The sequence below is a fragment of the Epinephelus fuscoguttatus genome, linkage group LG22 (genome assembly GCF_011397635.1).
Source record: "Epinephelus fuscoguttatus linkage group LG22, E.fuscoguttatus.final_Chr_v1".
Taxonomy (NCBI): Eukaryota; Metazoa; Chordata; class Actinopteri; order Perciformes; family Serranidae; genus Epinephelus; species Epinephelus fuscoguttatus.
In genome coordinates this window covers 28,023,257-28,050,214 of record NC_064773.1, presented here as the reverse complement: position 1 = coordinate 28,050,214, position 26,958 = coordinate 28,023,257, and the positions used below count along the sequence as shown (strand labels likewise).

The window sequence follows — 26,958 nt, the reverse complement described above, 5'->3', positions numbered from 1 at the left end:
TTTAAGTCGTTAATATTTAATGCATCCATATCTTGTTTGGACCAACACACATTTGTCTTGCTCTCAACAAGCATACAGTCAAAGAACAAGATATCTTGTGTCAGCATGTTTCATTATTGGTGCAATACGTGTTGAAAGGGGTGCATGATGAATGTGTGATGCCCCAAATTAGGATGTATAGAACCAGTACCATGGACTCGTGGTGTGATTTAATGTATGGCTGCTCAATTGCCTCAGCAGCTGTTGTGTTAAAGCTGTTCTCTCACGGTGTGAACATCGCTCCCATCGCTCTCTGACTGTTGTGAAGCTTCTTTGGGGTCCATCGTTTTCTTTGTTCCTCCACAAGCGCCAGTGTTTTTTTTATTGCAAGTGGTGTGTGTTCTGGTGCACTGACTGACCCTCTCATATGTTTAGCCAGTTTAGCAGCATGAGCAGAGCACCCAGGGACTCGTTACAGGGTCACTTGTAGCTCAATTGGAAGCTTTTAATCACTCATTATAACTGAACGACACCGGCAGATGTTCTGTTAAGGGAGCAATGAGCTGGCTTGTTAAAGCAGGCGCAGTGAAAGACTGCTAACCTTTGATCCAGCTCAGTTTGTTTGACTGATGCACCAGCTGCAGTCTGTCTTTACTGTTCTGATCCTCTTCTTATTCACTGTGAATGTTGCAGTTTGGGAGTACATAATAAAGTATAAATCAATCAGTCTTTTACAAATTCCCTCTGCCCTTAGCTGAGAGACATATAAGCATAGGTAATGAAAGATAAATCCTCTTTCCTCTTTATGCTCTGACTCTTTTCCTCCTATGATAGGACCCATTGGCAGCTCATTCATAATCAGGCCACCTTGGCTCGTGCTGTTAGCTTCTCTCACCCACCTCCCTGCCCTCAGTAAACCCGACCCGTCTGGCACCCTCCTGAGCCACCCGCAGCGTGACATGCCAAGTGTCACGGCTGCAAGTGATCGCTGAGCATCACTCTCATTCCTCACTGCCTGAACAAAAAGAGGCCTGTAGTCTGCACTGGCTCATAAAGTGAACACAACAAGAACCGTGTTTTGCGTGAAAAGTCAGGGTTCATGTCTTTTGTTTGGATTTATTTTTAACACTTACTCCCAAAACTTGCATGCCCATTTGTTGCCTCTTTTGAGAACTGTCAGTCATTACACAGAGAGTGCTCTTGTTTATCACCCCAGCTTTGTATTAGAGCAAGGGGATAAAGGAGGTTGAAGATCTCCTGGGAGTCCAGGTTTCTCTGGATACAGTGCTTACTTGCTTCCTTTGTAAAAGAAGCTTGTGTTTGTCCTTAATTACTAAAGGGCCGCACTGAGGTTGCCACGCTACTGTTCAGAGGCGCAAAATATGGGAGGAGGAAATGTAAATTTATACAAACAGGTGCTGCACCTGATTTATCGCTGCTGACTGCCCATTGCAGCAGAGGAAACTGCATCTGATACTTAACATCTGGGAAAAGCTGGTGTGCAATCTGCTGCATGGTTTTATCGGACACACACAGACGGTGAGAGACTCTAGCCAGGTTTAAACAGAGAGAGAGAGAGAGAGACAGACAATGAGAGCATTGAGTGACTGCAGGGGCCTAAAGACCATTGCAGCAAATCATAAAGGTGTGTTATAAAGTGACTCGACAGTTGCTCACCACAGCACAAGACAAAAGAGTAATGTGACAATCGCAGGATTTTATCTCCACATCACCTCTGCTTCATTTCCTGACTTTTATTGTCTCATAGCAGCTTCAGTCAGGTACATTATGATTGAAGCAGCCAATAATACTATAACATAATAGGCCTATTGTATTTTTTTGTCTGTTTACTGCAAAAAAAAAAAAAAAAACCACTTCCCCAGATATCTTCTACACTGATTTTTTATAACCCATCCATCAGTGGTGTTTTTGTTGAGCTGACGACATCAGGCCATCTAACCAACATTTCTTCAGGACTAGCCTCCCTCTTGAATGCATTTGCAGCTCCAAAAGCGTCTTCTTATCAGCAAATTTTCCATGTTCACAAACAGAAAACACTTTCTCATGCAATGACAGTCTGGCATCAGGTCTTATTTACATTTACATCTGGAGTCCCAATAAATATCCAGAAAAATTGTGCTAAGGCAAAATTGTGCATCTCTGGCTGCTAACTGTTATCACTGTTTAATATTGCACTGTTCAATATTTATAGTCATCAGCCGGTTCTATGACTAGTTATCTCTGTCCATTTAGGAGATGACCTTCAGTGACATCACAAATCATTTTGTACAACTTGATCTCACAGAAATATGTGAAATGACTGCAACCTCCTAACACCGCATTACATGGTGGTGGTTAAATTATGTGGTGGTGACACAGTTGGGTTTAGGCACCGAACCTAGTTAGTTGGGTTGAGAAAAATATCAGGTTTTTGGACATTAGTACTTCACATCAATGACATCATTATGTAAAGGACATGAGTATGTAAAGATTAAACAAGTCAACGCTGGATTTTAGTTTGACATGTGACACAAACGGCAGTCTCCTGGGTGTGAGTCCTGTGTTTGTATGACCCATTCACACACCTTTACCTCCTCCCTACGTGGACTCTCTTGTTTTCTATACTACCTGTGGGGTGGTAACATTAACCATGCCCCCTTGTGGGATGTTTTTATCCAAGAATGTGTGTGTCCACCATCACAAAGGATCCTAATTGATTTTCCATTGGCATTGTTTCTATAGTGCCGTCACACCACACACCACATAATGCAATGTTAAAAAGATCATGGTCATTTCATGGATTTCTTTGGATTGCTTTTGTATGTTAACATAAAATATTACATGCTCAGCCTCTAGGTTTGCTCAACTGAAGCGATAGAGCCTGAAGATAGAAAATAAAAGTCATCCTGCTTCAGGTGTTTTTACATAATAGTCTATACTGTAATGAGACATAATAAGGCGTTGCCTTTTTTGTATCCAGAACAGTAGAACAGAAAGGTTGAGAACATAAAGGAAGCAGCAAGACTGTGGCAGTATGTCTCACCTTGCATCATAGCTGGTCAGCAGGTTACGCAAACAGATACCACAAGAGTCAGCAGCTTAACCCCGCTGACCCTTTTGGGAAAAACAGCCTCAGACAGGACTGACAGGTGAAATTTGTCTCCTGTCAACAGTAATGCAATCCATCATGTTGGTGATGTTCACCTAGGCAGAACAGGACCGTAACAGTGTGTACGTGACGGAGAAACAGAAGACAGCCGAGTTGTTCCCCTGGGCCATAAAGCTATCAAGAAATACTTATCCTGGTCCTCTCGCCTCTGAAAAACATCCTCCACTCATTTATCCTCCTCTGCATACTCTCTTTAATGTACTCCGATATGAAGATTAATAAGAACGCCTCTACATCTTCTTTCAGCTGTTTGTTTTATATTTACTTACAAAGCCATCAACTGAGATTAGTTTTCATGCTGTATTTCAGTGTTTTAAACAAGACACTTCAAAGCCACGTAGGAGTTTCCCTGTCTTTAAGTTGTTTAATATTTTTTATCTTAAAGGAACACCCTACCAATTTTTCATGTCAAGAACCACGCAGTCTGTGTAAACAGTTATATGATGTAGGTGTATAAACTACATGAAAATGCAATACTTCAATGCTTAAATACTCCTTTAAAGGGATGCTCTACCAGTTTAACATACAGTATGAAGTTCAATTGACTTGTCACTTTGACTTCTACTCAGCCCATGACAGCAGTTAAATAATATTTTATGTGGCTCTGCAGGGAGAATAAATAACCTGGATGATGTTATCAGGGCTATTATGGACTAGAAGGCAAGTCTAAAGATGGGAAATGCAGGTTCTTGTTTTCAAGCTCTATTCACAATATGAAATAAAAGTCAGGATATTTCGGTCCGTGGTGCTTTAACTTGGACCATATTTTAAAAATCTGTCTCGTGTGAGTCCATCGTCCTTATACAAGGGTAGCACTTACTTGCTGGATAATCCCTGAAGCTGACCTCCATGATGATCAGCACAGTCACCAGGATAAATGTTTTTATTACACGGCTCTATTAAATGCTGTATTCTGATTGGTCAGTCACGGCATTCAGAGGTCTGATTATTACTGTGTAATGACCGTTGCTATGTAGCCCAGTGTTGCTAGGGACGCTGCCCTGACGACAGTTACTTTTTTATCGGGCTAACATAGCCGCTACCGCTTCAAAATAATAATTTACAAGATACAAAGATGGAGTATTTTCATGATATAACTTTTAACATATTTGGTGAGCATGAAAATCTTGAGTCATGGTTACTGGCTGAAGATGAGAAGAATACGGGAGAAGAGGGATGCTCAGAGGCGCACGGAAAACAGAGGAAACACAAGATTGTGGATGACAGGGAGGTTGATCGCATCGAAGAAGAAAGACATGAACTAAACACCAAACGGAGCACTTTATGGGGCTTGAAGGTGTTTAATGACTGGCTGAATGAGAAGAAAAGTTGAACATTAGCCTTTACCAGAATAAAAAAAAGATCTTAACTTTAAGTCCACTTTATAGCCTATGTGCATTGTTAGGCTATTTTCTTTTCATTTTCTCTTGATTCCCTGTAGCTATTGTAGTGCAGATTCAGCCGTTGCCGGCAGTTTTTTTCCCCTCTCCTCCCGATTTAATTTATAAATCAATAAAAATCGTATAATTAATCAATGTTCTGTCTCAAATTATTTATTAAACTGATAATTAGCCGTATAATAAGTGGGATAATGTATAATGAGCCGGTGAATAGAAATAACTCCCAACAGGGGAATAGAACCCCAGCGCGCAGTGTTTATGCAAACCATGGATGTTACATTCTGTATGTTTAGTGGATATGTTGAAACTTTACGTTTCTTAACATCGTAATTTTAGGGGTTAAGGTAAGGTTTGGGCTAGGATTTGTTATTTAAAAAAAATAGCCAAGTGCTATTGTAGAGTTAAAAGAGAATTTACAAGTGCTAAAAGTTTTTTTTAAATACCCAGTCATAAGGCCAGTGATACTGTATGTTGTGACAATGTGGTGTAAATTGTGTTGTTATAGGTTTAGGTACAAAAATCACTTGGTTAGGATAGGAAAGCATACTGTTTCTCTTAGGGTCAGGGGTTAAGGTTAGGTTGGGGTTACAGTGTTAGGGCTAGGGATTATCTACTGACACAGCTTGACATGCCTCACCTAGGTGTCCTCCTCCTGATGAGAAACTCATACACATGTAATCTGAAACATGTCATACATATGAAACAAACAAATGTAACATATCTGTGGTTTGTAGAAACGTACAATGCCAACATTTTATTCTGCCAACTGGGCTGTGATGACACATGTTTCACTTTAATATTTTAGCTGTTGTGAAATCGCACATAATTCTATTGTAGCTGTAGAAAATAGAATTGAGAACAGAGGAGGAGAAAAGGGAACAGATGAAATGACAACAAAGGCAATCTTTGCATGTGCTTTGCATCATTTCGCTATTTTTTAGGCGACATCGTCAACAGAAGTGATAATGAGATCTGAGTTGTTCCTTGAAGAAGGATTTAAAGAGATTAGCCCAGAGATCGACGAGATGGCTCATTGGTCTTTGTCATCCATGAAACATCTTTGTTTGACTCTCTCTCTCTCTCTCTCTCTCTCTCTCTCTCTCTCTCTCTCTCTCTCTCTGTACCACTGGTTCACACACATGTGGACTCACACTCCGTCTGTGCAGCAGATGCGCAAAGCCACATGGATGCCCTCCAAGTTATTTGATGCTGTAAACATTTGAAATTGAACCACCATATATAATTGAGACATCCATAGATATAGGCTTGTGTTGCCATGCAGATCCTGTTGATTATACATCATGTGTGTTTATATGCTGACTGAGCAAGTACTGCAGAACCATGAGCGTCACAGCCAGTCAAACCCTTAAAGAAAATGATTGTTTTATTTACATGAATATGAGGCATGATGTGATAAAAATCAGCTCTGAGTTTGTTTTGTCTCGGAAGACCCGGCTACTTGAATTGAATCATTTAAGTTTGGCGTTCTTGCGTTTGAAAAAGTTTTATGGTGTGCAGTTTCATAATAATATGCTGCTGTGAATGCAAACATTGGCTTTGTCAGCTGAAGCCGAAGCCGAAGCCGAAGCAGGCCAGATAAATCTGAATGTGTGACGTTCAGCATAAGGTTAACGCTCATGGTGTTTCTCAAAATGAGCAATTATCTCTTTTTCAAAGATTAAAGAAAGACTGATCCTCAGTCAGTCCTGAGATTTCAGTCAGGGTAAGGAATTGTGAGGACTGCCACCATGGTCAATATTGCATAAAACAGTTCTTCAGCCGATGCCAGATGAGAAAAAGTTTCTTTACTTTGGGTTTTGACATGATGAGCGATGATCCCTGGATTATGAGACAGGATCCTTTAACCCAGTTGCCCCTCTGCCCATCAGCTGCTGTAAAGCTCTGTCCCATTTGATCCGTTTTGATTCATGGCCTGTCAGGAGCTGTCTGCTCTGGATACATTTAGAGTGATAGGGGCAGGGTGAAAGAGGAATCAATGGAGTGTTGGGGACGAGACCAGTGTCAGACCCCCTGTCTGAAGAGAAGGGTAGATGGAGAGGTGATAGACAATGAGAGAAGTGATTTGTTTGGTAAAAGGAAGGCCGAGTGGCTTCAGATTCTGACAGTATTCTAAGCTGTCATGTCCTTCAAGTCTTAGCTATTCATTGGCAAAACACTCAAATAATTCTCTTTGGTATTTTCAAAACCTTTAAGCCATTACTCTGCAATGAGCAGAGGGACTTGGCTTTGTCTGTGTGTAAATGTTTGCCTTCCAAAGCAGCTCAACAGCAATAATTAATAAAGTATATTCTGCCTGTTGAAAGCTTCCTGGTTATGTGTTTTGATTGATGAGCTTTACTTCATTAAGTTTCAAGTGCCAAGAGGAGTTAATAGGTACAAAAGTGTGTCTTCATCTTGCCATGTGCACTGAATGGAAGACAAACTATGATATGGGGGTGTCTGAGGCGAAACTCATTTTTGTTGGCTTTAGTCAGTATCGATTTTGATCTGCTGGCTTAAAACGATGACAAAGTGGTTTGTACGTGAGGGATTTTGATTTGATTTATTTGGATTCCCCTGACTCATCGCTAGACTTTGATTTCAGCCTTAAGCAAAAGAAAGTGTAAAGAGATGCTATAAAAGCCAATCAGCCTCTTGCTGTGTTGGTTTCTTGGAGAAACACAAAATACCCGCAGCTTCTAATGACTGTCTCTGACCCCACTGGTGATTCAGGTTCCAACCACCAGGACAAGATTTGATTGCAATCTTCATGTTGGTGTAAAATGAATTAATAAACATTGACAGCATTCAGAAAATAAGCATTGGGTTTAAAGTAAAACAGATTGGAAAGAAAAACTAGAAGTCATCTGAGTCATCCCAAGACTTACTCACGAAATAGGTTTGTTTGCGGAGCTCGAGTCATCTGTGTTTTTGAAATACTGACTTAGGGATTTAAGGTGGCATGTATTTTCCAGTGGATATGTAGCATTTTGGAATAAAACCCTTCAATTATCGAGCTGTTCTCATGTGCTGTAAAGCGCTAACGCCTGCTTTTCCAGTCCTGTCTTGAAGGGGGTTGTTTTCTGTCCCGTAGGAAGTGGTAATTAAGGTGTTGGCCCATTTGTATTTGACAGTTGCATCTGAGGGATAACACTTTCCAATTCCAGCCATCATGCATCAGTCACTTGATATGTTTAGAGAGGCCCAGCGGGCCCCTGCACGCCTTTCATAAGGCAAGGAGGGACATGAGGAAATTAAGCTGCAAACATGCAGATGTAGCCACTACTGTCTCATTTTATGTCTCACTTTTTACTAGGGGTGGAAAGAATACACAGTACACTGACGCACTGTCGAAATGCCACAGCTTTGCTGTTCAGATTTACCGAAAGTCTACCAAAGGTATATCTTAAGTGCACTCAGAGAAAAAGATGAGTCACATTTTTGCAGAGAACACTTACGTATGATTTTGTCTATGCAGCTTTGAAAGTACAAAATGACACAGTTCACACTAGTGTTTCAATGGAGGAAGACAGAAAAGAAGACCTTAAAAGATAGAGCAAAAACAAACTGCAAATGGCCAATTTACAGCTACTCATAACCAATGCACCAGAGCGCATTTCAATGATTTTAAATGTTTTAGCCAGTTGACTAAGATTACATGTACTTTATATCATAGTATACCCAATCATGCTGATTTTATATCCCTCTGGTTTCTATTCTGTTTCTCTGTAATAAAAAAAAAAAAAATAGTGATCAGACTTTTGAAACCTAAACTTACATGAAGTAAGTTTATGGGGGAGATAGATTTTTGTCTGCTTGTGAATTCAAACTTGAAACAGAGGAAGAAAAAAACATTCAAACATCTATAACTGTATGGTATGCATTTGAACATTGTTGGCGCATGCAGCTACAACTTGCAGAAGTACGCGATTGTTATTAGTGATTATCAGCATTGTAAGTATGGGTTAGAAGGGTCCTGCTCAACCCCTGAGGCCGAGAAGCCACTACAGAAGTGCCAAATCTGTATTGTCACATGAGGCTGGCTCCAAAACAGAGAAAATACCCTAGACCCTTGTGTTAAAATGTCCAGCATTACAGCAGAGATAAATATGTTTACAGCCTGGTACAAAAAACACTTTTGGTTTATATAGTTAATTTCCCCATTCAGCTGCACAGCTGTACAAGGGGAGATTTTGTTTATCACTCATCTGTTACATTTTTATAAAGGCTTAAAGTTATGCATATTTAAGGGTGTAGCTTCTTGAGTGACTGTCTGTGAGGAGCCACCCCAGTTCATTAGTCAGAACCACCCCTCACTCATCCACAGCTCCAGCCTCTCGTTCAAATATGGTCGCTTCTGACTCCAAAGAAACAAGATAGCAATGACCAAAATGCCAAATTTGAGGCTTCAGAATGAGAGTCCACAAACCAGTTGGTGATGTCACATTAACTTTATTTAGTACAGTCCATTATTTCATTAATAATTAGCTGACATAGCATTGGCATTGGTGGTCAGTCCAGGGTGGGGGAATCAAACACAGGACTTCCACCCAGGAGACTGGGGTTTGTGCCCTGTGTGAAACCAAAAGTCAACATTGATTTATTTTAAATATGTGATATATGTCATGTGACATATGTGACCCATGTCATGTGGCATACATTATATAATGGTCTTACTTGAAGCCAAACCATGATGTTTTTTATAAGCCTAACCTAAATCTAATGAAAGTAACATTGAATCTTAACATAACTGCTCCCTATGCTAAGGGGCATTTATGCACTGAAAAATTTGCACATAGTAGTGGGTGTAGCAGGACCCTTCTAACTCATATCTATGATGCTGGTTACCACCTGATAATTCCCATTTAATCAGGTAACAAGATTCAAAATGGGTGGCAAAACACCTGTTATGATTCTTTAACTAAGCATAGTCAAAAAATATTCATTCTTGACCTTGGTTTTTATATATATGACCTGACCTAGTTTTTATATATCTATATATATATATATATATATATATATATATATATGTGTGTGTGTGTGTGTGTGTGTGTGTGTGTGTGTGTGTGTGTGTGTCCAAAGTTTCTGCCACATTTCCTGAGAGGAACTGTGGACAATTAAAGTTTTCTTGTCATTTCAACTACTAGACGTTACAAGGACATCACAGCTTCAATATAGAGTAATTTCAATGTATCTTTTAAGAAATTGTGCTGCACAAGATGGTAATAGATACAGGAGAGTTTCATTCAGCTGGTCTCCCCCTCTGTCTTCTTCCTCATTCTCTACCTCTCTCCTAAAGTATTAATGTGAACTCATCAGTGATTTTAGAGGAGACTGCAGAGGACAGGTTGAAGCAGGGAATGCGGTTTTTGCCTCGTGTCAACCAGCCATGGTACAAGCCTCTGTCTGCTCTACTGCCTGTGTCAGATGGAACGTGATATTTTGATTTGTAGAGTGGCTTTGTAAATGAAACATAGCTTAATTGAAACTGATTATCACAGAAACTTAACAGCTCTCCCATCATTATTCTTCCAGGCTTTAGTGGCAAGTTTCCTTCCCGCAGCGCAGTGTTGCACGTGTGCCCTCCTGTCATTTCTCAAAACGTGCTCCCTTTTCCCCTGCTCTAAGTACTTCATGATTGGGTGAAGTGCGCCTCATCAAAATGCCCTTTTCCAAATTGCTTTTAATGGCTTATGTGGATCCATCTGATGCCAGCCTGCGTCGGAAAAATAAATGATGTCGGTTTCTTGAGAAGCTGTTACAGGATGCCGCAAAGCCAAACCGCCCACCAAACTAGCAGTTAAACAACGCCAGAACCCTGCGGAACATTAATGCCCCAGCCGTCATCAACGCCTTCAATCATTATTCCGCTTGTTTACGTCATTTTAGAGTTAAGGCCGCCTAAAAACAAACAGCGGTTTCGTCTAAAAGCCTCAGAGTTTTTGGTTGGAGTGTCACTCAAAGGAAGAAGGCACGAGTTTCATTAGTGATGCCTGTCTTTTAAGAGACAGAGATCTGTCTCCAACTAGAGACTTACTCTGTGTTTATGAGTCCTTTTTGTCTTTATCAGCTATTAAACCAGCCTTCAAACACACACACAGACACACACACTGCCTGTGGAACAGATGCAAAGTGCTTTAGCAGGGTCTCCCTAGCTTTGTGCGGTAAATATTTGAAACTGATTGAGCCTAATTGAGCAGTCCCTTGATGAAAATGACTGTTATCATACAAATATTGTTGATTACATATCATCCCTGCCTACAGGCTGTTTATTTTGGCAGGTGATTGCACTTTGAGAACTCTGCACCCAACATCGTCCTCATGCTCTGTCTAATTAAGACTGTAGTAATGAGCATTCGCAAATGCTGCTCGGCACATGTCTCTACACATACAAACTTCTGAGAGTTTGTGTGGGATAATCAAACAAGCCAGCACCAGGGCACACATGTGTCAGTGTCTTTGTGGGAAGAGAATACGGAAGACCACATGTGAGGAGAGGTTTGGTGCCTGCTGGGAGAATGTGTGCGGTGGGAAGAGGGAGGTTGTGTCGGGCAGATGGAGAAGCTCTGTGTCAGAGTTGTTGTCCCACAGGGCTCCCCGTTGATAGAACCAGTGTAAACACATCAGTCTGTGGAGAGAAAGTGACTGGGAAGGAAGTGCTTTTATTCAGCAACTGCTAGGGATGGGAAATGCTAAGGTTTTGTTGGCACGAAAGATATTTCACCATAGTGCTGATGTTTACACCCTTACTTGAAATGATCATTTTACAATCATAACAGCAGCACCTTTATCATCTTTTGTCATTAATTGAAGCCACACTCTGGACCATTTCTTCCTCTTCAAAAGGACTTCCTCTTGTTACAGGTTTCCACCCGCAGAGATACAAGTTTGACATCATTATTTGCCGGCATTGAGAAACAGATAAGCTCGAAGGCATGCAATTCAGATGGATCAGACCATTTGGAACTGGTTCCAGTTGAGAGCTGGTTTCAAATTGTCTCATTCATCCGATTCCCATCCCTAGCCAGTGCTTGAGGTACCCTTGGGCAAAGTGCTTGATCCAATGAGCAGCTGCTCAGAAGCCTATAGTAAAGGATGTTGTTGTATTGGGCAGTGTGAATGTGCGGAGAGAACATGCATGGTCAGTGATCTTCTCTGTAAACTGGTCTTCCACTGATAAAGGATCAGCTGGACAATCCCTGGCTCCTCTAGTTCATATGTCAAAGTTAAAAGGTACTAAACTCGAATTGCTCCCGATTTCCACCGGTGTGCGAGTGCTTGCAAATGTTTAACTGAGTAGCAAGTGGCACCTTGTAGGGTAGCCTCTGCCACCAGTGTATGAGTGTTTGTATGAAAGGGTGAATGTGGCATGTAGTGTCAAGCACTTTGAGTGGTCAGAAGACCAGAGGGTTGCTTTTTAAATGAAAGTGCATTTACCAAACCTGCCACTACACATGGCATAGTACTCCCACTGCAATAAATCCAGTGCGCCCTTTTACCTCTGATGGTGTACTCAAGCCCTCAGTGTTCTGCTCACTCTTTTGCTGCTACGTCTGCTGTCACACAGCTCACCTGATAGCAATGCTGTCACATGCTCAATAAGTCCTTCAAATTAAATGACAAAATACGTCATTGGTCTATGATCTGTTGACACATAGAAGCCTTTTCTGATCCGACACCTGTCACCAGGACGACATCATTTGTGCGTGCCTTTCAAAACCAATACAAGTGACTGAAAAATAAATCGTTTTTTTGATGCATGTCATTTTCAGACATTTCTCATGTTTAATAGGATGTGAGATTATTTGTTGTGATGATAACACATTTATGGGAAAAGGACTTCTCTGCATCTTCCAGCAATTTGCGGCTGAATCAGCTGCACCAGATTTCTTCTCAGATCAAATCCAACAAATGTCAGAGGGCACAAAAGACTGGAGCAAAGAGACTTTTTTTAATCACTCATGCTCTCTGGCTTTCTGTGGCTAATTTTCTCAGTTAAATAAAATGTAAGAGAAATACACATTAGCCCTTTAAAGCCATGGAGGACAATTAAGTTTAGCTCAGTGGGAGTAAGAGAAAAATCAGCAAGTATCCAAACGGCCTGTGTGCATATGTGACTCATTATACTGGTTCTATAAAGTCCCCCTCTTGCTACTAAAGAGACACAGGGACAGTGAGCAAAATAGCATTGAAAATGACATAGAGAGAGAGAGCTTTAGTGAGCTGAGGGAAGTCACAGCTCATGAATCATCATTGCCCGCTGGATGTCTGGCTGAGTTGCCCAGCCTGCCCTTTGTGTGGCCTTGGCACACTGCGCTGACGCGGAGCGCTCCGACCTTTGACCTCATCATAAAAGACCTCCTGAGGGGCGCTGGCGGCTGGCCACCATGCTAATGAAGCCACCCGTTAGCCGCAGTCAATGAATTCAAAAATTCCCCGTACAAACTGCGACCTCAGTGGGCCTTTGTGAAACTGATACCACTTTGCAGAGGTGACAGTTGTTGACTATGTTGTGAAGGGCTTCAAGTGGGCCCCGCTGACCCACACGCCCTGTGTTTATGTGCAAATGTGTGAGTGTATTGTTGTCTGAGTGTTTCTCCAGTGTCCCCATGATGGGGTATGCGTTGATGTGAATTTACTGTATATTTGTCTCTGTGTATATATATATATATGGGCGTGTGTGCAACATGCCAAGCCAGGCTGCACCCCGGGATGTGTAGGTGGTGACACACTGCAGTCAGTATGTCACGCAGCCGGACCCCAGGGTCGAGTGGGGGTTGGGTAATAACTACACAATGATGTGCTTTATGGGTAATAAGGCCGATCATCCCCATCCTCCGAGCCCTCTGCCCCAAGACATTTAGGCTCATTGAATGTTAAGTATCGTCACATTCTTGCTGTGTCTGTCCTTTGTGCTGACTGTGTGCCGTCTTCTCCACAGATCGAGAATGTGGACGCCTGCCTCAGTTTCCTGGACGCCAGAGGAGTGAATGTACAAGGGCTCTCAGCAGAAGGTAAGAAGAATAAACAGTGATTAAACTCTTAATTGAATCTGTGGAACAGCAGAAGGATCTCCCTGTTGTATTTCTAATTTCTAGACCTGGAAAATTCATTTGGCTCCTGCACCACCCAACCTTCTGTGGGTAGCTTTCCATTTCTTCACAGTACCAAATATCTTCAAAAAACTGGTTAAAACCCATTTCCAAGACATACTATTATACTTCACAGCAATGGAATTTACCACGTTGGTATCATGACAGGGTGCACAGTTTCTCCATCTCCAGCTTTCACTATGGCAGCGTAGGCAATCATTAGGGCATCAAAGTGGATTGTGGCAGGATAAAAACTCCAGTGAGGGATTCGCCTCCCGACCACCAGGGTATACAGCACATAGCTTATATGACAGCCATGACTGCGGCAGTGCTCTGTACCCAATGACTGCTTGCCAAATTGAATGATATGCTAAAATTGTCTCACAAGGCCAGAGCCAACATTACAGTTAAGTTCCAAACTATTTGTTATGATTTTGTTTTACACTTGATTTGGATTCTGCAGGAGGAACCCAAGATTCCCTCAAAGTTCATGTATGAATCCAACAAGAGTCAGTTGTACATTGCACGCAAAGAGCTATTGAAGTGTTAAGGGAAACACACACCAGATGGTGCTTGTAGCATTGCATGTAATGTGTCCCACTTGACACCCGTAGTGTACACATGACATGCCCTACATTAAGACGAGGCCAACATACATAAGCTAGCTTGTCCCAATCTGGAGAGCAAATTGTTGCTGCCATGTGAAAACCATGTTTCTCCAAGGAAAACAGCCCCAGTTACAGCTCTGTTACAGCTCTGATTTTAAATTGTCTATTTAGTTTAAGAAGTAGAACTTTCACCTAATCTGTTTTCCTTTAGAGTTTGTCGCTAAAATTTGAGATGCACTTGTGTTCACTGACAGAGACAAAATGTGCTCAGAATTAACTACATTAAATTTCATGATTTCCACCATAAGATTTTGCTTACAATCTCTTTCCAGCAGAAAAATCATACCAACCAAGGTAGTGTACCACATACTATCCTAGGAAGTTGTCAGGCAAACATGAAACATTAATACATTACACATCATATCACATTTATATTAAACCTACAAGTAACGCGCGCACGTGCACATGCACACACACACACACACACACACACACACACACAGTTCTATGTCCTGTATTATCCTCTGGATTTTCCCTGTGCCTTCCCAGCCATGTCACTAATTATTTTACAATTGACAATTGTGAAAAAACAATCTGCCTTTCTGGAACTTTAACATAAATCCTGAGAAACAGGGAACTTAATGGCATATTTTGATGCAAAGAGTCATGGATAATTTGTACCATTTACAGTGTTTTATAAATATGGTGTGATGAAAATGATTGGGTTACGAAAACCTAAACTCATTCTTTCTGATTGGGATTTTCCATAAAATTGAGCCTGTCCTCCCCCAAAATATGTAGGCTGTTTGTACAAGCAGCTTATTACTTATTTGTGTATTTTATTTATTCATATAGCACCTTTCACGCACAAAATGCAGCACAAAGTGCTTTCTGATTTTAAGAATGACCCTTTCACGTGTAGCATAGGCAGCAACCTTTAGGGACCAAAGCAATAATAATGGGAGCAAAGGAGGATGTCAGGTGACGTAGCATAAAGAGCAGCAATGTCTGTCTGACATTGTATAAAGAGAAACAAAGTCTATGTGATGTAATATGAAGAGCAACAAAGTCATCATGACATAGTATAAAAAATGACAAAGGCAGTGTGTGGAGGTTGACAGGGTAGTGGATTGGTCAAACAAACAAAGGCCTTTGACCTGGCAGACTGCTGTTCCTGTCTCAGGTGAAAGCAAGGGTCAACTTTGAGTTACTAAGTTATGTACATACTTAAAATAATGTCACGTCGTCATAATCTATCCTGTCGTCACATTATGTAAAGTAACGTGATGATGCCCAATCTGAATTCTCCTTGCTAAAGTCAACCACACTGGTTGGAGTGCTAATGTAGGAAACACTCCTGTGGGTCATATTAAAGGGTAACGACCATACGACCTATGTGGTTGTAGCCATTGGAGGACTTGTTGATTAAATCCCATACCTACAGGTACAAGCACGTCTCAATGATTCTAGCAGAAAATATCTGCAGCTGTTGTTTAGGACCTGTGCTTGCCCAGGCCCCATGTTGTTCCTGCTCCCCTTTAAACATAAAAGAGCTGTGTGCCCTTGACCTCTCCAGCAGCAGAAATATTCTGAGAGCCTGACACACTGACCGACAGCTCTATATTCTGTGACTCCCCCCCCCACAGCACTAAAAACAGCAAAGTGACTCGCTGAGCCTGGAATTTCAAAGTGGGTCTGTAAATATATGAGCTATTGGGTTACTCTGTCCATCACTGTTGCTGCTGCATTTCATCACTCACTTCACTCAGTCCATCTTTCTCTACCTCACTCTCTGCCTCTGTCAGCCTTATTCTCAAGACTTACTCCGCATTGTGCTGCGTGTGTTTGTGAGTGGAATTAGATGGCTGTGTTTGCCCTCTCATGTCTAATTGAATGAGCCCAGGGCTTTCCAGATTCTGTTGGCTGGCATATGCAGTCTTTATTATCTTTTACAAGGCGTGGGTTTAAAAACAAAGTTGAATGTTTGATGTGCATACAGGAACTGTTTTTTTTTTCTTGAGAGAGCCTACTTATTGTAATAACCTCTCTAGAAGTCCCCTTGCATCTCACTGGGGGGAGGCTGTAAAGTGAAGTTCCGGAAAAACTCATCATGTTGAAGTGTTATGGTCCCCCTCACGTTTCCGCTAAGGGAGGTTATAGGGCATAATGAAATCAAGGCAAGATTTTTTTTTTTCACAGCAAGAAAAGAAATTAATGCTACAGACAAGTAGGTGCATTTCCATCCACCTCTTTTGATGCCTATTTTCAATTTGCGCATGAAAATAGCCACAGTGGAAATGTCAAAAATTTTAAAAATCTGAGAATCTGCTTGGCAAAGGTAGAAAACTTAGCTTATCGATAAAGAGGTAAATGTAATCTAGTGCAATGGAAACAGATTCAGCAAATAAAGGATGACGTAGAGTCATGACACATCGTCAACACGTAGGCCATTGCAATGTCTCTTTGTTGTCTCTGGAGGCTGTTCAAAACCATTGTCCAGTGTGTTCTCCATTATCATACATCCATCATACAAACCATTGTTGAGGTTTGACTGGTGGTTTATCATTACAGTACCTCGTTGCACCCTCTTCTGCAGTGGCACCCAACTGTAGAATTAGCATCACCCACTGCATTACGGTAAACCAACTCCCAGTAATTACATAACAGTAGTGGATGGAACAACACATAAATTTGCTTTTTTTTTTTTGCCCTTTTTTTTCTGAAAATTTGCTTAAAACCCAGCTATAGCGAACCTGCATTTAGCACCGGTTTTCACAGGTACAGCAGAGCCACCAGAGTGCCTCTAGCTTCTTGATCTAGCTATAAAGAAAAAAGCGCTACCAACTACCCACACTTAACCCCTTAGCAAAAAAAAAAAAAAAGTCATCAAAACTAACACCAACAAAAAAAAAAGTTTACTACTTGAAATGTGATAATTATCCACAGGAAGTTCAGTCTACCGTTACCAGCCTTAAAACACAGGTGTAAAGCTCCGAAACACACATTTCCTGCAGTTGATAATGGGTTACAGTGAGGGGTCCTTACAACAGGTCTTTAAAGCCTCTTTCTACTGCAGGGAAGCTGAGACCATAGCAGGACAGGCCCCTTATGGTTAAAATGCTAGCGTGCAACCTACAATACGACCCACTCACCACTATAAAGTCCCTCCTGCTTCATCTCAGTGGGTGTAAAGTTTTTTTTTGTTTTTTTTTTAAATAGGTCTGATTTTATTAGTCCACTGTGCTGGGTCAGTAAGGGGTACATGCTTGTTCTCTGACCAGAAGGTGAGGCCCAGGGTGAGGGTAAGTTTAATGTTTTGCTTACAAAAAACCCTGTTGGCTGTCTTTGTAATAAGAACTGGGCTAGAAAGCAAAACACAGCAGCAGAACTCAACAATAGTTCTCTGAAAACTTTATTGGGAACTCCTAGGAATTAAAACCGAGTTTACATAAAGAAGCCGAGGGCAGCAGCGGAAGCAAAGACCTAACCAGCTTTGAAGTTGTAAAGAGGGACCCCAGGTGGACATGTATTGTTTGAGGATTAAACCCAAGAAAGGTTGATTAATTAGGTAAAAGCAGAATATATAGTCCTTAAATGCTCACACAGTATTTGTCCTCTTCTTTGTATTATGCAGCCATGCTAGGATCACTCCTTCTACTCCTCCAAAGTCCTCTGTGGCTCTTGAAATAACCAACTGCTCCAAATAATAAGAAAAAAAGAATGAATGCAACCACATCAACCACTTAAAAGGCCCCCAGAAGCAAAGCACATTTTCATCGAGCTTGGGCCAAGCAGAAACACTTATCTTCTACGCAACTTCAGAGCAGCAAGAGCCCTCCTGCTTTCAGTGGGATAAAAAGTCTGTGTATTGCTGACAAAAATGTCTAATGGGCAAAAAGCAATGTCCTATCGCTGTCGCAGGTAATCCAGCTATCCTTTTCTCTATCACAACTTCCCCCAAAACTCTCAGATAGTTGGGAAAGGTGCAACAGAAAAGAGAACAAAAGGTGACACTTTGTGAGAGTTTCATGATAAATTTTCAGCAGAAACATTTGCAGAGCTTCAAGCCAGATGAACTTCAGACAATTGATGGTCAAGCAGAAAATATCTGAAGTGCTCATATCTCTCATACATCATCTTGAAAGGAAAAGTCGGTATGGTGCTCTTTTGTCTGTGTTGCCAGTGAGAGTGCTTGAAGTTTGGGCAGAGAGATATTTAATGCTGCACAGCAGCAACTTCTCAAAGTCCCTTTTGATGCATAAATCCTGCATACGTCCTACTTTACAAGTGCAGATAATTCTTCTTCGAATATTCTGCAGCAGCACCAAAATAATTATAAGATAAAGCATCAGTTGGCCGAGAACAACTCTGTTCATATACAACTACATTGCATTGGCTGATACATTTTGTAGAAATGTAATACCACACAAAGAATTGTTTCATATCAACATAATGATGAAATGTTTATATAGAACGTTGGTTTGATTTTTATCACTTGGTTGACTTTTTCAATAAAAAGACCACAATCTTTTCCTAACCTCAATTACATATTCTAGTTTTCTAACCCTAAGCAAAAATGGATCATGGTCTCAGGTCTCTGATGTCAAAATCATGCATGGCCAATCATCCACCTTGATGTTCTCACACTGAAGTTCTTACACCAAAGAACCGAAGTGTGACTGAGATTTCTAAACAGGCTTCATCTCTAAGAAGACAAAGGATGACAAATTTATGGATGGAGTGATGTTAGAGGATGGATCGTGGCTGAACCGTCTGCCGTGAGATGATATCAGGACTAGATTCTCCCTGCTCTGTCTTGGAGAACAGTGTCTTTTACTTTCTCACAGTCAACACAATTTCATTTGATCAAATGTTTAATATGATGTCCATTATTGAAAATATTAATCATCCTAACTTTTCTGCTGCTGCTGGAGAGGCTCCGGGCTAATCCTGAGCACTTCAATGTAGTTTCTAAGTCTAGATAACATAACAAGACAACATGATGTGATAAAATATAATGATATCACAGCATAGAAAAGAAGAGCTGGTTACTGGGGAGAAATACATAAAATATGTAAATATTACATTAAATAGTATCAAACATAGATCATCTACATGATGCAAAGCATGATAATATTTTTCAGCTAAAACCAAATATGATGAGACTATCCTCTAATCGTGAAGCCGTTGAAGTTTTTTTATGCGCCTTAACGGGTCCCTTGCAACACTGAGCTGCTGGATACATATAAATACCCTCTTCCTTCTGGTATTTGTACAATATGTACTTCTTTTTGCATGCTACAACAAGTCCAAGAGTTGTTGTTTAGTAATTTTGTCAAACACATGATTTGGACTTTGGAACATAAAAGCACAAAGGAAGTCATGACGGTTTTACTGTAAAACTAGATTTTGACACAGGGTATGACCCACTTTTAAGGAATGCTTCCCCTCCTAAATGACCATTCGAGTATCAGTTGCTCTCCCCAGGTTTTGTTGGATTTGTGAGGATAACTTTGTTTTTCTAGCATGAATATATATGAATATATCTAGCATGTCATATTCTGCATTGAACGAAGAATCCAAAAATAGGGAAAATTCTTGATAAACTAAGGTCATAAGGGTCAGCGTTTAACAACAGCAAAACTTTATCAAAACATCTATTTACAAACTCTCACAAAACTAATCCAAGTCTCATTTTCCCTATTCTAAAGGGGTCCTGAACGAAAAGTAAAACTTAAGGATGCTCTCTTCAAAGCTAGACTCCATTGACAAAAGCAATAACACGGGGGCTGCTTGTCTACCACTGCCTCGATCAGTTAGTTTGTGTCATTGTGTGACTTTGATGCTGTAAAGGGTTAGTTCAGATTCACCAAAGCCTCAGAGTAACACAAATAAACTAATACATGTTCTTTATGGTTTTAGTGTAACACAGGGTAACTAATATTCAAGTGATCATCAGGAGGGTGAAGTATCCCTTTAAGGTCCTTATCACATCAGCTGATACTGTGCTTTCACTGTGAATAATGCTGAACAATTGTTCAAATAAATGAGCATAAAGCAGAGATCCCAGAGCTCTGGGGCCCCAGGACAGTTTCCGAACTGCCTGTTAATGTAACCTTGGTGGAAGCCTACACCTTGCTAAAGTTTCCTTAAGTGAGACATAAAATACATGAAATGTGCTGTTCTTTAGCCGACCCTGACCTCGAGGGCAACTTCCCTTTTGGGATGGATGAAGTATTATTCTTCCACGTGTCCTCATCATGATCATTTCTGTAACTTTTACCAGTTGCCTCCAGTGTTGGTCCACATCGGCTCTTTGGGCGGCTGAATCTGCAGCATTGTCTCTCCCTTAAGCACAGAAAACGCTGCTGTTCAGACTCTCTCTAAGGCCCCAGTATAAATTACCGCCTCTGGGTGTTAGAAAATGGAAAACACCCCCAAGAGATTAATCTTCTCCAACTTTCACAGTCTCCAAACTGCACAGTGTAGCCATGGATGGCTGGGGAGAATGTTTGAGCCCCACCAAATTGAAAAATGGAGTAAAAAAGCCCTGCGTCAGCCGCTGCTATCCTTCCCATGCCTGTGTGTGCCAGCTCCCGCCGAGGGTTTGATCTGAAAAGTCCATTTCACAAATGGGTGCCTTAGCCACAGTGATCAATTCTTCCGCCTCTGTGACTGCTGAATCCCATCTCGGCTGTGTGTGAAGGAGTCGGCGAGGGATGCATTTGTTTGAGTTTTGTCTGAGATGAACTCAGGAACTGTTGAGGATAAGATTAACACTCCAGACAAAGTTTCTCATTGATTAGGAGCTTTCTTGCTGTTGCCAGCTCAGCATATGTAAAGGGTAACTTTATCTGCAGGGCTGCAGTTTGGTGGAGATCAAAAACAGGAACATAATCTCTTTAACTCTCACACATTACTCTTAAGTCTGTTGAATGTAGTTTGGATCATTGTGTTTTATCTTTCCGTTGCTCTTATTTGCTTTACTGTCTCAGCTGATTTTATTTTAGGTATAATTTATGTTGTAAACTCACACACAGCTGTTATCATTTCTCCATTTTGTCTCAACCATTTTTATGATTTCACCTTTATTAATATACAGAAATGTCTCACTTCTGCTATCATCCCGCTACTGTACCAGCAGCATCTATAAGTAAACCATCAGTTCCTGTTTTCATGGCAAAAACAGAACTGTAATTGAAGTTCCTGTTGTATATTTTGGGTTGTTTAGCCTCCGACTTGCCCTCACACCAGACGTCTGCCAGTTAAACACCAGTCAGGAGTTCCCATGCTGAGCTTCACTCCTAAATGAACCAGCTGTGTGTTAGCAGATGCTTTAGTCTGGATCTGTGACAAATGGTTCTTCTTGAGAGCAGTGGTTTAAATTATTCCGGTACTGGGTAAGTGTTACCTCATGCTGAATACTATTAAGTGATGGTCAATGCTATAACTCTGCATATTATACACAGTACATCAATATCTCCTCCAGTTAACACCAGTGTATAATTACTCTTATGAAACTCTTAGGCTTACCGCACAACAGCTGCACTGGAGCTCCATCCCCAAGTGGGTTTTTTGAAAAAGTCAACATATGTTCACTTTACAGTGTTTGAAAGACACAATAAATGGTCTGGAAAATATTCATTTTTAGTGTCACAGGACACTGCTTTGGTTCTAGACAAAAGAAAAACAAAAGTCTGCAAAAATGACTTTATTCCAAGAAAATGGATTGATTCTACAGCAGGGTCGATGCAGGGTAAATCTGTATAGCCCTGTGCACAGTTGTAATGTATGGATTCATATGACAATGGAGTAGCACTATAAGTACCAAGTAGATGCTCACATTTTCCTCCTGTCTTGTCCCTACAGAGATCAGGAATGGCAACCTAAAAAGCATCCTGGGCCTCTTCTTCATCCTGTCGCGCTACAAGCAGCAGCAACAGCAACAGCAGCAGTACTACCAGTCCCTGGTGGAGCTCAGCCAGCAGACCAGCAGCACCGCACCGTCCGCCAGCAGCCTCAAGACACAAGAGATGCAGTCCAGGTACGTCGTGCTCCAGATACCATTTCGGGTCTCATTTGGGGCAGAGGTAGCCAAGAGGTCGCAGAAGCAAGCTAATGTCACTGGTTTGAATTAGTTGACCAATTATTTTTTAGGGTCCATGCTGGAATAGAGGGCGAATGATTTATCACTTTTGGATGCTTAATTAGGTCCAGTTTGAGCTTTTGTAAACAGGAATTTGTTGGATATCACCGCCTCTCAGTGCAAAATGAATAACAGCCTTCATGGAAAATGTTTCTCATTAGGGCTTTTGCTGCATAAGGAAGTTTTGACAGGGAAGAGTCAAGCTGGCTGACAGCGGAGGGGAGCAGTTACATTAGATTTACATTTTGAATGCAGGCCTAGCCTCAGAATGTATGGAAAATATTCACTCTCTGGTTGACTCTCATATCTGTATGTTGAATATAAAGCTACAGCCTTGTTAGCTCAGCTTAGCACAAAGACTGCATGCAGGGGGAGTTAGCTAGCTTGGCTCTGTCTGAAGGTGGCAAAGTCCACCAGTGGTCAAGTTGCGTGGGTAATGTAGGTGCTAGGTTTTGCCAAAGAGGAAGATTGTGTGGAACAGGAAAGACAATGGCTATGTTCAGAATTGCATACTAACCAAGCGGCAACTTCACGAAAGTGCCAAAAACTGCAGTTCCTTGAATTACCATTTGTGATGCTAGATGCTACCACGCAATAACATAAGTTAGGTAGTCTAACGTAACTATGGCGTAACCTCCAATTCACATATTATGGACGTAGCCGTAGCTGTTGCTATTTTGAGTTTGGTTACAGTTCATGAGACTTAATTGTAAGTTTTGGTCACCTAAATAGTATTGTTCAGTGTTTGGTTGTATTAAAAGACCCTCTAAGGTGTCAGATGTTGTGTGTTCATTTTTTTGGTAAGCACATTTTGTTACAGTGGTTTTAAGCCTGTTTTTTTGCTAGCAAAAATTTGCATTTGCATTATGACAGTTAACCATAGTTGTAAATGAACCATCTTAAACCAAGCTAGCAGCTAGCGTCAGGGCTATCTCCACCCCCTCACCCAAATATGGTCACTTCTGGCACCAATAATCCAAGATGGCGACGGCCAAAATGCTAATCTTAGGCTTCAAAACAGGAGTCCACAAACCAATGGGTGATGCCACAGTGACTATGTCCATTATTTTGTACAGTCTATGATACTAACGTACTGCCTACTACATACAATAATCAATCTGTACTGCCTACTAAATGAATGACTAAGAATGCCATTGACAACAGACTGGTAACACTGGAGGATACATACATACATGAAGACATGTATTGTACATTAGAAGTGTTGGCATGTAGGCAGCTAAGCAGTAAAAGGCAGTAAAAGCAAAGGAGGCCTGACCCTGTGTGATGTAAATAGACAGAGCAGGCCTCAGTAGAGCATCTAAAGGAAGGCCTGACATGCCACACATGAGCAGCATTCCCCCAAACCAGATCAAGTTACTGCACGGTCGCTCTGTTTGGCAGTACTGTGGGTGTGTGTGTGTCTCTCCGTGTGTGTGTATAGAATTAGTGCAATAAGAGCAGTTAGTCTCACTCAGTCCCACTCTGTTCGGATGGGTTAGGAGGTGGTAGCAATGAGGTCAGTGTATCGTGTATTGGTGTGTGTGTGTGTGTGTGTGTGTGTGTGTGTGTGTGTGTTGTGGGGGGTTATTAAGGGCACAGCTGCCTCCCATTCCCACACTACTGCCTCCCCCCAACAACAGGTGGAGAACGCTCACACACACCGAACACTGAAGTTGGAAACACACTGCTGTATCAGTCCAGCCTGGCAAGCCTGCCAAACCAATACACATACTGATAAAGCCATGACAGAAGTTCAACATCATAAAATACGAGGAGGATACAAGTTGGCTGAAAGGTTCTTGAGTTATTATTTGATGAGATATTTCAGTTCCCCACCTATAAGAAGGAGAACATATGAATTCATGGACAAAGGTCTTCTTGAAAGACATTTGTTGAGAAATGGCTCAGCTAATTTCCAAATTAGACCCTCTGCCTTCGCTGTCCACAGCCCCAGTTATGTCTCACTCCCCTGGGCTAATAAGTTAATCATGTCTGAACGTTAAAGGCCACAGTGGAGGTCAGAGGATCAGTCTGTGTCTGTCAGTGATAAAGTAAGCTATTAATCTCTGAGTTTTGGGGGGCAAGTCTGAGCCATTCAGCCTCTCTCTGTGGCTCAAGAAAGTTCAAAAAGGTGTGGAGAATGAATTTGATGATTCAGGGTAGAGAAATCAGGGAAAGAATGGAAATACTTTGCCCAAATATTGTGTGAAGAACAGTCTGGAGGCATAGTATAACCTGGCCTAGTATCACATAAGTAGGGAAGAGTGTAATTAACTCTGACTGTGCTTGTGGTTAATAATGGTCCAGTGGTTCTAAAGTGTGCCTGTGTGTGGTTGATGACGAGTGAACCAGATCGTGACTGTGACTCAAACATGTTGCATCCCATGCTACTCTCAGTGCCCGCAGAAATGCAAGAAAACAATGTCCAAACAACATCCACTTGGTTTTTTTATTGTGTTTTTATACTGCGGTGTTACTGCTGTATTTTTCATATTGGTGAAGGAAATAAAATCAAATTCTTCTGGTTCTGAAATGCTTTGACCTGTTAAAATGCAGCTGACTCACTGGTATACGTCAATCATCACAAGCTCATGCTGTGCAGTCAAACATCATTTGAACCCACATAACTTTACTTTAAATCCTAGTGGAGATCACAGGGTTTTCAAAGAGGAAGGAGATCAAATATTTCAGGCAGACTTTGGGGGGAATTTGTATGAAATGATGCACAAGACAGCTTGGATTTGATGGAATGAAGCATCTATAAAAACATGTAGTATTGGGTTTGAATATTTCATTCAGTTTAAAGATTATATAGCTTTACTGAAGAGCTGGAACAAGCTGATACAAAATCTATAAGATTCTGTCAGTCAGTGTGGAATATGATTTACTGTACACACTATTTGAAAACACACGCCAGTGAAATTGAAAGTATAAGCCAACCCTAGATTTACGTGGTGGTTTTTTTTTTTCTTTTTTTTTCAGCCAGTGTCTCTTATCGCCATACTGTTTATATGAGTCTTTGTATAAATGTACTATGACAAATGTCTTATTAAATAATCAAAAGGCATTACAGAGGTGAATTTTATGTGTGAATTTTCTTTAGTTTTCTATGAGCAAACAAATACTAAGGAGATAAGACTGACTTAGTCTTGCTCACTAGACCTTTCTCAAGAAAAGAAAGGTCTGGCTGGGCTGACTCTCACTTTGAGATTGGACTTCTTTCAACCAGTCACAATCGTTCTGGGCGGTACCACAGCAACGGTGCACTTACAAAAATAGTGCCAGGGGGAACAGGTTTTGGTGTAACACGCCCACAAAAATATCACCTACAGGATGCAAACCATGGCAGAAAAATGGCTACATCCCTGCAAGATCAAACACCGCAAAAGTTAGTAAAGGACGTGTTGAAAATGGTTGAAAACCGCTACACAACCGGAGGTGGTAGGGCGGGACTTCAGCGGGTGGCTCGTTCTGCCCAATGAGAGGCTGATCTCTGCAGCGAACTTCTGCCCACTCAGACTAAGACTGACTTAACCATCTTTATTCAACACTCCTTTTTTGCGTAGGCAAGTTAGTGATATTCCTGAAGTTGCAGTCTTGATCACTTTTGAAATGAAATCCTGAGCCCTATTTGAGACTGAGATAAGTCCATGCAAAAATGTGGACCAAGACCTTCAAATAATGACCAAGGCCAAGGCAGATCTCAAGTCTACATCACTGGGTTAGATGGCCAAGGCAACTTGTTTTGTTGTTAGTTTGCAAGCTCTACTTCTAGTACTCTGTTAACTGGAAGATTATAGCCATGTGTAGAGTGCATTCCATACTGCCAACTTCTGATCAAACCATGACTTACGGAGCCGTACGCAGTTGGTAATGTGTCGAATTTGCATTTCTTTATTGTGACATTTAAAGTGTTTGCTTGAATTTTTTTAAGACAGTTATAATGGAAACACAGCCAGCGAACTTCATAAATACAGTAGAGAAAATGAGTTTCTTTTTATCTTTCTTTTGTGTTTATCTCATAAGCTTATCATCAGAGCTAGAGGCAAAATACAAATTTGCTCATTTCCTTTTAAATGAGATGATAACAAAATCCTTGAGATATACTGGAGAATATCTTCTGTTATTGTGTTTGGTGCTTCATCCTTTTCAGGAATAATGTTTTATACTATAACTGCGTCTCCCTGTGTAGAAGTGAGTTTATCCACTGCATGTGAAGTAGCTTCTAACTACTGCACAAACTGATACGTCTGATGTTTAAAGTTTGCGTTCTCTGCACTTTTTATATTGTGCCATGTCAACTTCAAATAATTTTTTAAGATTCGTAGTGTTCTCTTTGTTCGAGGCTTCATGCCTGGCTGGTGCGCAGGCTCCTCTTTCTTTTCACCCACCTTTGGAAACACTGAAATGTAATTAAACATATTCATAAAAAAATCTTTTCTTATTCTAATTTTCCACAGTGATGAATTCCTGTAAGCCCCAGCCGACCCTGAAGATTTAGCATGTCTGAGTAACTTCATAAAATATAAGATAAGCCAGAAGAATGGATGTTGTAAATTAAAAA

General features: G+C 41.0%; 1 protein-coding gene across 11 annotated transcripts in view; it reads left to right on the top strand.

Annotated features, from left to right (window-relative positions):
- nav3 (neuron navigator 3) overlaps positions 1–26,958 on the top strand; it is a 539,739-nt gene that overhangs the window by 390,672 nt on the left and 122,109 nt on the right. For all 11 annotated transcript variants that reach the window (XM_049566143.1, XM_049566145.1, XM_049566146.1 and 8 more), the window contains 2 exons: positions 13,490–13,562; positions 22,118–22,292. In XM_049566143.1, the coding sequence (XP_049422100.1) occupies positions 13,490–13,562; positions 22,118–22,292 (248 nt within the window). The remainder of the gene's footprint in view (positions 1–13,489; positions 13,563–22,117; positions 22,293–26,958) is intronic.